The sequence below is a fragment of the Musca autumnalis genome, unplaced genomic scaffold (assembly GCF_047663935.1).
Source record: "Musca autumnalis isolate F117 unplaced genomic scaffold, ASM4766393v1 scaffold_3, whole genome shotgun sequence".
Lineage (NCBI taxonomy): Eukaryota > Metazoa > Arthropoda > Insecta > Diptera > Muscidae > Musca > Musca autumnalis.
The window spans coordinates 215,187,509-215,200,037 of record NW_027411866.1 but is presented as its reverse complement, the minus strand read 5'-3'; the positions used below and the strand labels follow the sequence as shown (position 1 = coordinate 215,200,037).

The 12,529-nt window shown below is 39.6% G+C and overlaps 1 protein-coding gene across 1 annotated transcript; it reads right to left on the bottom strand.

The window, feature by feature from the left end:
• Positions 1–8,999: 8,999 nt before the first annotated feature.
• Paf-AHalpha (Platelet-activating factor acetylhydrolase alpha) lies at positions 9,000–11,525 on the bottom strand. Its single transcript, XM_073973020.1, has 3 exons — positions 11,190–11,525; positions 10,781–11,114; positions 9,000–10,155 (listed from the first exon to the last, which is right to left on the bottom strand). The coding sequence occupies exons 1-3, from the start codon at positions 11,249–11,251 to the stop codon at positions 9,874–9,876; spliced, it is 678 nt and encodes a 225-aa protein (XP_073829121.1). The 5' UTR covers positions 11,252–11,525; the 3' UTR covers positions 9,000–9,873.
• Positions 11,526–12,529: the final 1,004 nt, after the last annotated feature.

Genomic DNA, 12,529 nt, shown 5'->3' with positions numbered 1-12,529 from the left:
ACAGAAAGGGTGCTTCCATAGACCCTTTCTCACAGAAAGGGTGCTTCCATAGACCCTTTCTCACAGAAAGGGTGCTTCCATAGACCCTTTCTCACAGAAAGGGTGCTTCCATAGACCCTTTCTCACAGAAAGGGTGCTTCCATAGACCCTTTCTCAAAGAAAGGGTGCTTCTATAGACCCTTTCTCAAAGAAAGGGTGCTTCTATAGACCCTTTCTCAAAGAAAGGGTGCTTCTATAGACCCTTTCTCAAAGAAAGGGTGCTTCTATAGACCCTTTCTCAAAGAAAGGGTGCTTCTATAGACCCTTTCTCAAAGAAAGGGTGCTTCTATAGACCCTTTCTCAAAGAAAGGGTGCTTCTATAGACCCTTTCTCAAAGAAAGGGTGCTTCTATAGACCCTTTCTCAAAGAAAGGGTGCTTCTATAGACCCTTTCTCAAAGAAAGGGTGCTTCTATAGACCCTTTCTCAAAGAAAGGGTGCTTCTATAGACCCTTTCTCAAAGAAAGGGTGCTTCTATAGACCCTTTCTCAAAGAAAGGGTGCTTCTATAGACCCTTTCTCAAAGAAAGGGTGCTTCTATAGACCCTTTCTCAAAGAAAGGGTGCTTCTATAGACCCTTTCTCAAAGAAAGGGTGCTTCTATAGACCCTTTCTCAAAGAAAGGGTGCTTCTATAGACCCTTTCTCAAAGAAAGGGTGCTTCTATAGACCCTTTCTCAAAGAAAGGGTGCTTCTATAGACCCTTTCTGAAAGAAGGGGTGCTTCTATAGACCCTTTCTCAAGGAAAGGGTGCTTCTATAGACCCTTTCTCAAAGAAAGGGTGCTTCTATAGACCCTTTCTCAAAGAAAGGGTGCTTCTATAGACCCTTTCTCAAAGAAAGGGTGCTTTTATAAACCCTTTCTGAAAGAAGGGGTGCTTCTATAGACCCTTTCTCAAGGAAAGGGTGCTTCTATAGACCCTTTCTCAAAGAAAGGGTGCTTCTATAGACCCTTTCTCAAAGAAAGGGTGCTTCTATAGACCCTTTCTCAAAGAAAGGGTGCTTCTATAGACCCTTTCTCAAAGAAAGGGTGCTTCTATAGACCCTTTCTCAAAGAAAGGGTGCTTCTATAGACCCTTTCTCAAAGAAAGGGTGCTTCTATAGACCCTTTCTCAAAGAAAGGGTGCTTCTATAGACCCTTTCTCAAAGAAAGGGTGCTTCTATAGACCCTTTCTCAAGGAAAGGGTGCTTCTATAGACCCTTTCTCAAGGAAAGGGTGCTTCTATAGACCCTTTCTCAAAGAAAGGGTGCTTCTATAGACCCTTTCTCAAAGAAAGGGTGCTTCTATAGACCCTTTCTCAAAGAAAGGGTGCTTCTATAGACCCTTTCTCAAAGAAAGGGTGCTTCTATAGACCCTTTCTCAAAGAAAGGGTGCTTCTATAGACCCTTTCTCAAAGAAAGGGTGCTTCTATAGACCCTTTCTCAAAGAAAGGGTGCTTTTATAAACCCTTTCTGAAAGAAGGGGTGCTTCTATAGACCCTTTCTCAAGGAAAGGGTGCTTCTATAGACCCTTTCTCAAAGAAAGGGTGCTTCTATAGACCCTTTCTCAAAGAAAGGGTGCTTCTATAGACCCTTTCTCAAAGAAAGGGTGCTTCTATAGACCCTTTCTCAAAGAAAGGGTGCTTCTATAGACCCTTTCTCAAGGAAAGGGTGCTTCTATAGACCCTTTCTCAAAGAAAGGGTGCTTCTATAGACCCTTTCTCAAAGAAAGGGTGCTTCTATAGACCCTTTCTCAAAGAAAGGGTGCTTCTATAGACCCTTTCTCAAAGAAAGGGTGCTTCTATATACCCTTTCTGAAAGAAGGGGTGCTTCTATAGACCTTTTCTCAAAGAAAGGGTGCTTCTATAGACCCTTTCTCACAGAAAGGGTGCTTCAATAGACCCTTTCTCACATAAAGGGTGCTTCCATTGACCCTTTCTCACAGAAAGGGTGCTTCCATTGACCCTTTCTCACAGAAAGGGTGCTTCCATTGACCCTTTCTCACAGAAAGGGTGCTTCCATAGACCCTTTCTCACAGAAAGGGTGCTTCCATAGACCCTTTCTCACAGAAAGGGTGCTTCCATAGACCCTTTCTCACAGAAAGGGTGCTTCCGTAGACCCTTTCTCAAAGAAAGGGTGCTTCTATAGACCCTTTCTCAAAGAAAGGGTGCTTCTATATACCCTTTCTCAAAGAAAGGGTGCTTCTATAGACCCTTTCTCAAAGAAAGGGTGCTTCTATAGACCCTTTCTCAAAGAAAGGGTACTTCTATAGACCCTTTCTCAAAGAAAGGGTGCTTCTATAGACCCTTTCTCAAAGAAAGGGTGCTTCTATAGACCCTTTCTCAAAGAAAGGGTGCTTCTATAGACCCTTTCTCAAAGAAAGGGTGCTTCTATAGACCCTTTCTCAAAGAAAGGGTGCTTCTATAGACCCTTTCTCAAAGAAAGGGTGCTTTTATAGACCCTTTCTCAAAGAAAGGGTGCTTCTATAGACCCTTTCTCAAAGAAAGGGTGCTTCTATAGACCCTTTCTCAAAGAAAGGGTGCTTCTATAGACCCTTTCTCAAAGAAAGGGTGCTTCTATAGACCCTTTCTCAAAGAAAGGGTGCTTCTATAGACCCTTTCTCAAAGAAAGGGTGCTTCTATAGACCCTTTCTCAAAGAAAGGGTGCTTCTATAGACCCTTTCTCAAAGAAAGGGTGCTTCTATAGACCCTTTCTCAAAGAAAGGGTGCTTCTATAGACCCTTTCTCAAAGAAAGGGTGCTTCTATAGACCCTTTCTCAAAGAAAGGGTGCTTCTATAGACCCTTTCTCAAAGAAAGGGTGCTTCTATAGACCCTTTCTCAAAGAAAGGGTGCTTCTATAGACCCTTTCTCAAAGAAAGGGTGCTTCTATAAACCCTTTCTGAAAGAAGGGGTGCTTCTATAGACCCTTTCTCAAGGAAAGGGTGCTTCTATAGACCCTTTCTCAAAGAAAGGGTGCTTCTATAGACCCTTTCTCAAAGAAAGGGTGCTTCTATAGACCCTTTCTCAAAGAAAGGGTGCTTCTATAGACCCTTTCTTTTTTTTTTTTTTTTTTTTTTTTTTTTCGTTGGGGAAAAAATCATCGAAAGACTCTGGCTACCTGATTTGCCAGGAGTGCGAGACTTTAACACGCTAAAATAACCCCATTTCATCGTTCCACAATCCCTACGGTACCGCCGTTTGAAAGCATTTCTTCGTAGGGTGGGAATGGTACTAGTGACCCCACCTAGTATTTACATTGTTCTTCTAATTTCATCTTGCCGCTTTAATTCCAAAATTATGGATTTAATACATTCACATACAAAATTCCAATTTTGAGGAGACTCTACCATTAGCTGGATTATGTTTTCTTCACTTACTGTACATCCAATTTGCCACTCCAAGTTCATTCTTTCCTCATTAAATCTAGGACACACAAATAAGACATGTTTGGGATCCTCTATATCTTCTGCACAGTTCGGACAGAAGGGCGAGCTATCGAGTCCAAAGCGGAATAGATATGACCTGAAACATCCGTGGCCACTTAAGAATTGGGTTAGGTAGAAGTTTAAATCACCATGTTGCCTGTTGCACCAAGTTTCAACATTTGGAATTAGTTTTTGAGTCCACCTTCCTTTTGTGGATGTCGACCACCTCGTCTGCCACTCCACCATCGTTTGACTTGTGACTGCCTCCATGTCACTTTCATTGACCGTTGATCCACGTAATTCGAACGTTCGTTCCGCCTGTTTTGCCAACAGATCGATCGGCGTCATTGCTGCAATAACAAATGCAGCATCATCGGATACGGTTCTGTACGCACAACACACACGAAGTGCCAGAAGCCTATAAACCGAACTTATCTTCTCTCGGTACGATTTGTGTCTCAAGGATTTTGCCCAAATAGGTGCTGCATATAGTATTATACTTTTTACTACTCCTGCTAACATCTTTCTCCTTAGATATTTAGGTCCCCTCGTATTCGGCATTATTCGACATAGTGCTGCACATGTTTTACTCGACTTCAGCTTTATATAGTCGAGATGTTGCTTGAACGATAGACGGTTATCTATCATGACTCCCAAGTATTTTAAGCTTTCTGCTGTTCTTATTATGCAGTTACCAATTTGCATTTCCATGTACTCCACATATTTCCGGCTTGTTATGAGGATGGCTTCGGTTTTATGTTCTGCTAATTGCAGTCCAGATGAGTTGAGCCATGACTTAACTACTTGAATTGTGGCTTCTGACACTGTTTTCGCCTCTTCTATGGTCTTTGCAACTATCACCAGAGCTATATCATCAGCAAAACCGATAATATTTGACCTTTCTGGCAGGTTTATTCTCAGAACTCCATCATACATAATGTTCCACAACAGCGGTCCCAGAACCGATCCCTGTGGTACTCCTCCTGTGACTTTGTGTACTTTGACTCCTTCGTCAGTATCGTATATTAAAGCCCTTTTTCGAAAATAGTCTTTTATTACAGCTACTAGGTAGGGAGGGACATTGAGGCGAATAAGGGCCTTCACAATGTTTTCCCAGTTTGCTGTATTGAACGCATTTTTGACATCGAGGGTTACAACCACACAGTATTCCTTTGTACCCTTCTTCCAACTTTTACCATCTATTGCGGCTCTTGCAATATCAACGACCGTTTTTATAGCCTCCACCGTTGATCTTTTCTTCCTGAACCCAAATTGTCTTTCTGATAAGCCATCCGTAGCTTCAACATAGTCTTGTAGTCTATTTCGTATAACGCTCTCCAAAAGTTTTCCAAATGTATCGATCATACATAAGGGCCGATATGATGATGGTGCATCAAGTGGCTTGCCTTCTTTAGGTAGTAGCACTAACCTTTGCCTTTTCCATATTGATGGGAAGTATCCATATCACAGGCAGGAGTTGAACAGCTGTAGCAGTTGATCACCACAGCTTTCAACAACTTCTTTAACTGCAGCGTTAGGAATGCAGTCTAAACCAGGAGCCTTAGAGTCCTCAAATTTTGAAACGGCTATCCTTATCTCCGTTAGTGTAACGGGTGGGTATGTGAAGCATCCACCGGGGTCGAATGTTTCCCAGGATGTTACCTTTTGGCGTGGAAAAAGATGATTTACTATATCTTCCAACGTTGCAGCTTCTGTAGGTGCATGGTTTTTGAAAATTTTTAGCTTTTTTGTCACTAGTTTGTAAGCTAGACCGTATGGCTGGGTTTCAAGCTCGTCACAAATGCGCAGAAAACAGTTCCGTTTGCTACGGCGTATTGCAGCTTTGAGTTTCTTTTTATTCTCCTTCAGGATGTGGTGATGTATGACATTTTCAGCTCTATTGCGGGTTCTTACGAATCGTCTTCTGGCTCGGATACAGTCTTTGCGTAGCTCGGCTATTTCATCATTCCACCAATACACTGGGGACTTATTTGAATCTCGTTTTCTCTTTTTCATCGACGCGTCGCACGATTGGGTTATTTGTGAGATAAGTTGTTGTGCCATTTCCTCTGGGGAGCCATTTAATTCGATATTTTCCATCGACCGTTTAAATATCTCTCTATTAAAGGGGGTTCTCTTCCAACCCGTTGGATTTTGTTCGCGAGTACTTGTCGGTGCAGATTCACTTAGACTCATTAGTATTGCACAGTGGTCGCTATGTGTGTATGCTTCTGAAATTTGCCATGAAAGACGACTATATATATTTGTACTGGCAAAAGCAACATCAATTACTGAACTTCCACCATTTCGACTAAATGTCGGGCTATTTCCTGAGTTCAGTAGTATTACATCTAGTCGGGCAAATGATTCCAGTAGTATTCGCCCCCTTTCGTTTGTTCTAGGACACCCCCATTCCGTTGCCCACGCATTGAAGTCGCCAGCTATAAGAATTTTATTCCATTTTGAAGCATCATTGGTTAGTTTATCCAATATTCTGCCATACTGCTCAATATCATACCTCGGTGGGATGTAGCAGCTGTATATTGCCACACCTGCTACCGTAGAACGAACAAAGCCTGTCTCTCTTAGTATATTTTGCATTGGATTCTTCAAAGACCAAATTGCAGATGTTCCAGTGATATCGCTCGACCAGCATTCCGACTCAATATTTCTATATTGCTCACTAATTATTACCAGGTCTACTCGTAGTTCTTGGGCTGTTTGCCTTAATAGATCTTGTGCCGCTTCACAGTGATTCATATTTAACTGAATCAGTCTCATATTGAGGTTTTGAGTTTACGCACAGCCTTCTGGTATTGGGGACATACCTTTGACCCTGTTACGTGCTTCGGATTTGATTTTGTGTTTTTGCACAACATGCAGCATGGGGTATTTGAACACGTAGACATCTTATGACCAGACTCCCCACATCGGAAACAGCAACCTGAGTTGTCGTGTTCGCTTCCGCATTTTGCAGCCGGATGACCGTAGTTCAGGCACCTGTAGCATCTTTTTGGCACAAGTTTTACGCGTGTTCGACAATCAGCCCATCCAATACGTAATTTCGGTCCCTGCAGAATAGTTTTTGCTAGAACAGAATTCAAGGCAATTGTGGCAGTTTGAGTGCCTCTATATGCTTTCCTCATCGACTTTATTGCAGATAATTCCAAGGAAATAAATTTCTCAGAAACTGCTTTAATTGCATCGAGCACATCCTCTTTTGTAGACACCCCGTCTATGTCTTTTATTTCTAGAAGCACTTCATGTGTCAGAGATCGGACTTCTGCCGCACTTCCCAGTATCTCCTTAATTGCATCTCTGAATTCATGTGTTTGATGATGCGATGGCTTATTTAGTTCCAGTATTAACTCTCCAGCCTCTGTTTTTCGTATGTTCTTGACGTTTTCTCCAACAACAGCCAGTTTTGGTTCACTTTTCACCTGCTTAAGTATATCGGAATACGACGAGCTCCCACATGTTTTTATTATCAAAGCATCCGGTTTGCTGGGTTTCATTCTCCGCTTAGCTTTCGGAAGTACTTTTCTCCAGGTAGGTTCTATTGCTTCGGTAACCTGGTCTCCAATATTTTTATGGCCAACTTCAGGGATAACTTCCCTTGTTTGCTCCTCCTTTTTCTTTTGAACGGCTTCTTTCTTCTTTTTGGTCCTGTTTTCCTTTGGGCTCTGGGTTTTTGACCCTCTTTTTAACGCTGGAGTAATTGGAGTTCCAAGGTTTTGTGGCTTTATCCAAGCTTCCGTTTGGGTCTCCTTGTTCTCTATCTGAGTAATGTGGCACTTTTCAGGTACTTTACTCCAATCATCGGCAACTTTAACAAATAAAGCCTGCAGTTCTCGGGTCATTGAGGTGATATCTTTATGGATGTTAGACTTTGATTTTACAAAATCGACCAACTGCGATATTTTTGATCCAAGTTTTCTCATATTTTCATCCAAAGGCGACTTATGTTTTGGCTCTTGTCCATTTTCATTACTGCCACACGACGATTTTATCGTTTTCATACTTCTTTTAAATGGGGAATCTATACTTCCTGTAGGTAATAGATTTTCCGCTCTCAACTCGGAGCAGCTTCCCAGTGGGGTTTCATCGACTCCAATGTTTACTCTTTGTGTTTCTTGTGTTTCTGCCATGTTTGTGTTTCTTGGTCCCAACTCAAAGCCGCTATCTCCGCTCGTAAAATGTGCAGTCACGTGAAGATCCCATGGGTCCCTATTTCTAGGTCCATGCGAGGGTTGACGGGAGACCCTTATGAGACCTCCCGTTCAGAGCCAGATCCGTGCTAATCGGGAATGTGCATCCGAACCTACACTGCCAACTTAATGGGACGAGCATTGAACGTACCTTGAGACTTGCCAGGTTTTAACGGGACGGAGGCAACTGTGGCATTAGCCTGGAAGCCATTTCTGTAAGGTTCCACCCCGACATACTCAGGTTCCAGAATACCACAGCCGTCAGCCCAGGGTTCATCAATTCCAAATCGTAGTCCAGTAATGCCATAATCAAGATCGTGCTGGCTTGATCTTGATGCCTTTCAGCGGGTTTAATTTTCTTCAGTGTATTGTGTTTGACTAGGGAAACCACGGAGTTGTCACCTCCTTTCCAAGCCTCTCTTGAGGTATGCCCCTTTGGTTGAATACCTATTTTGGGCGGTATTCACTCGCCCCGACACAGGGTTTCACAGAGCACTTGCACCATTTTGGTACGCTCTCCACACCTGCCAAAACTAGGGTCCGCGGGGTCGTTACTCCCGTTATCCTCTCCCGAAGATACCCTTGCGACCCTTTCTCCTTTCCCTTTCTCAAAGAAAGGGTGCTTCTATAGACCCTTTCTCAAGGAAAGGGTGCTTCTATAGACCCTTTCTCAAAGAAAGGGTGCTTCTATAGACCCTTTCTCAAAGAAAGGGTGCTTCTATAGACCCTTTCTCAAAGAAAGGGTGCTTCTATAGACCCTTTCTGAAAGAAGGGGTGCTTCTATAGACCCTTTCTCAAAGAAAGGGTGCTTCTATAGACCCTTTCTCAAAGAAAGGGTGCTTCTATAGACCCTTTCTCAAAGAAAGGGTGCTTCTATAGACCCTTTCTCAAAGAAAGGGTGCTTCTATAGACCCTTTCTCAAAGAAAGGGTGCTTCTATAGACCCTTTCTCAAAGAAAGGGTGCTTCTATAGACCCTTTCTCAAAGAAAGGGTGCTTCTATAGACCCTTTCTCAAAGAAAGGGTGCTTCTATAGACCCTTTCTCACAGAAAGGGTGCTTCTATAGACCCTTTCTCACAGAAAGGGTGCTTCCATAGACCCTTTCTCACAGAAAGGGTGCTTCTATAGACCCTTTCTCACAGAAAGGGTGCTTCTATAGACCCTTTCCCAAAGAAAGGGTGCTTCTATAGACCCTTTCTCAAAGAAAGGGTGCTTCTATGGACCCTTTCTGAAAGAAAGGGTGCTTCTGTAGACCCTTGCTAAAGGAAAGGTTTTTTTGAAAGAAAGGGTGCTTCTATGGACCCTTTCTAAAAGAAAGGGTGCTTCCATTTTTTTAACTTAAAAATAATAAACGGTTTCTTTTTTTCTTGCAATAAAAAATTTATATTTATTTTAATATTTTTCTTGTAATTTCTATAATTAATTGCTCATCTATAAAGAGAATTGTTGTTGGTTGGTGTGATGATGGAGGAGGAGCGAGCAAGTGTGGAAATTAATGTGTAATTTTTTATTTAAAAAAACATTTTTTAAAGCAAAATAAATAATGTTTGAAAAAAAATAACTTTGGAGTGTGTGACCTTTATGGGTGGAGAAGAAAAAGCTTTTTCCATTCATTTTTTTAAATTCGAAATTTATATAAAAATTCACATGTTTTTAATGTTTGTTTAAAAAGAAATACATACATAAATACAAATGTGTTTTTCTTTAGTTTTTAATCTTAAGCTACCATCATAATTTAAAGGCTATAAAAACAGACTTTTTTTCATCAGTATTGTAAAAAAATATTTTTTAGTATTTATAAAGTCTACTACATAAATAAGAAAAGTAAAATGCATTAAGATATAAATATGGAATTTCGAAAAGGGAGGAGATTTGACTTAAATATAAAAAATAATGTTTGCAAAGCAAATTTAATGGGTATAAGGAAACTTGTGTGTGTGTTTAGAAAGAATAACTTATGAGAGTTTGAATGGCAGAAATGGCCAAACAAATAATCGAAATAAAGAAGAAATTGTAATTATATTAAATATAAAACAAAAAATAATAATAATTATATGTAATTGTATGTAGTGTTTTTGTGTATGTATGTGTGTATAGAGTGAAAGTATTTTTTTTCTTTGCTGCTTTTGTTGGCTGTTTGCTGCTGCTTGTTGCTTTTTGATGTGTTGTTTTGTATTCTTGCTGCATGGAAATTCATTCTTTCTTTCATTTCATTATTTATTTTAAACACTATTCCGATGGTGTGAGATCACGTTCCTGTTCATTTTCATTTAGTATCTGCGACAAGAGATCATGTACCGGTTCAAATACTTTCTTTGCTCCCGTATTGGTTAGATTTTTATAATCGAACATATCGTGATGACTAATGGAGTTGTCAGTTTGTACAAGACCCTTTGTTATATCCACAGTTTGTACACGATTAAGTCCCACAACTTTTTCCTTAATCAAACTATTGACTTGAGCATTTTTATCACGTAATTTATTTGCTTGATGGCCACGAGGTAGAAGAGACTGGAAATAGAGGAGGAAGAAATAGGGAAATGTTGAAAATAAAAATACTGATAAAATCATTTAAAATACACTCTATTCCAGAACCTGCAAGAATCTACTATTTCCGAATTTGTTGAATTTATAAAGGAAAAAAAAAAAATAAAAATGACCGGTTCGGATTACCGAACAGATGTAAAAGATGCTTTGAATATCCTATGAATAAGTTCAAATTTGAAATGTTACTGTAGATGCAGGGTTGCGGCGTGTTAAGTCTATAAAGGCCAGGACAATCTGCTGCTTTAAAGTTTTTTAGTTTAAATTTGCTAAAATTTAGTATAAGGGCATATCCTTCATATTTTAGTTTCGTATTTTCTTTCCGACATATGTATTTCAGTAAATCATAATCTCTATTTATTCTGCAAAATAAATATGTAAATAATAAGTCATAACCTTAATGAAATTTGAACGACTTAGGCGTATGATATACCTTCCAAATAAACTTTAGCAAAGGACAATCGTACCCCCTTTTTGGTTAAACTTGTTTAAATCCTTAACAAGGTTATGCCCTTCACATCCTTATTTCACTACTTTCTTCCCACTCAACTTACTACAGTAAAACATAATCTCAATTGAAATCCATACTTACAGGTAATACAATATATGTATCCGGTAATCTCGAACGTATTCTTTGTACAATTTCATAAATTCCATCGGCTATCTCTTCCGCTTTATTGTCGACATTATTTGTGCCAACATGGAGGACAACAATTTTTGGCTTAACATTATCCAATTCACCATTTTCGATACGCCACAGAACATTTTCACAACGATCGCCACGTATGCTAAAATTCAAACTATGCATTGGTGCAAAATAATGATGCCATGTTTCCGTGTCCTGCAGTGTCTCTAATATACAATCACCAATGAAAATGACGTCAGGGTCTTTTTCACGGCACTCCAAAATGAAACGTTTATGAATGCTGTGTGGTGGAAGGCAAGAGGAGACGGTAAATAACAACAACAAAAACACTGTAGAAATAATATTCCATACATACCTTAGCCATCTATCATCACCATCCTCATCAGTTCTTTGGGTGGGAACGGTGCAAGGATTCATCTTGGGCTTCCTCTTTTCTCTCGTCTCAGTTAAAAAAGTGAATTGTATGATGGATGGTTTCCTTTGTGGGGAGAGAGTTCCGGGGGAATTAATGTATTTTTACTCCCTAATAGTTTTATTTATTTGTGTGGGTTCTGTTTTAAATTTCACTTGTATTTTTGTAATTTTTTATTGCAAAAATCTCAATCTCTTTAGGCGAGACTACAAAATGACAAGTAAGTAATCGAATTTATTGAGTCTTCTTCTTTTCAATAACAATGTACAGCGAATGATTAACAGAACAAATTTAGATGCATGCATAAATACGCCCGTATACCAAAAGCGTTTTCACCACTAAGTCTGTGTTTAGACACACAAATTTCTCGGGAAAGTAAATTGAGTTTTTTGGGAGAAAGCGGAGAGGAAAGAGCTCCTCACTACTCTTTCCTACCCCCTATTGCCTAAAAACTGAATTTACTTTCCCGAGAAATTTGTGTGTCTAAACACGGACTAAAGAACACATTTGGTATGTTCCTTTACTATTGAAAATGGGAAAACTGGCAAAAGTAGTACAAGTTGTAAACTGCTCCCATATGAACTGTATTGTGCTTGAAGTAAAGGAACGCTTTTCAAGTAAAAAGTGGCAAAATTTTAAGATTCTTGCACGTAAAGGAACAGAGCTATTGATTCTTAAGCCGAAAACACATCCAATTCTGATTACTCAGTGTAGTCGACCAACTCAACTAACTTCCAAAAAGAAGAAACACATCTGACGTTTCAGTAAAGTTGGTCTTAAGTTCTGATTCATGTTAGAACAAACAAAGTAAAGTATACAATACAACAAATACAACTCAACCACAACCACGTAGGAAATTGTTTTTGTTTGTAATGTTAGTATCACCGGTATATGTAAACAAAAGAAGGAAATAGATCTGTTCGATAACTTCGCAAGTAAAAAGTACTTGCAAGAACTCAGAAAACTCTCAGTAATTCTCCCAATGAATTTTACTCTCTCGAAGCTAAAAATTCGCAGAATGTTATCGATATCGAACAACAATTTGCAATCACTTGCAAGAAGTCCGCTGATTTAACAAAGAAGAAGTTTGCTGAAAAGATTCAATTTAACAATTGAAGGTTGTTAACGAAAATTATCATTGCAGAATAAGAAGTTAATCTCATTAGAAAAACCCGTCCTTGAGCTGCCAAATACAACACTGCTTCGAAACAATATGAACGTTTTTTTTTGTTGTTATTGTATGTCAATTACAACAAAAACAACACACTGTTTACGTTTGTGTG

Excerpts from the sequence above, each read along its gene's own strand:
- Paf-AHalpha (XM_073973020.1), bottom strand. The coding sequence starts at position 11,251 with ATGAATCCTTGCACCGTTCCCACCCAAAGAACTGATGAGGATGGTGAT. Across the intron at positions 11,115-11,189 it reads GGTGATGATAGATGGCTAAG|CATTCATAAACGTTTCATTT; the intron begins GTATGTATGGAA and ends TCCACCACACAG. Across the intron at positions 10,156-10,780 it reads ATACATATATTGTATTACCT|TCTCTTCTACCTCGTGGCCA; the intron begins GTAAGTATGGAT and ends CTCTATTTCCAG.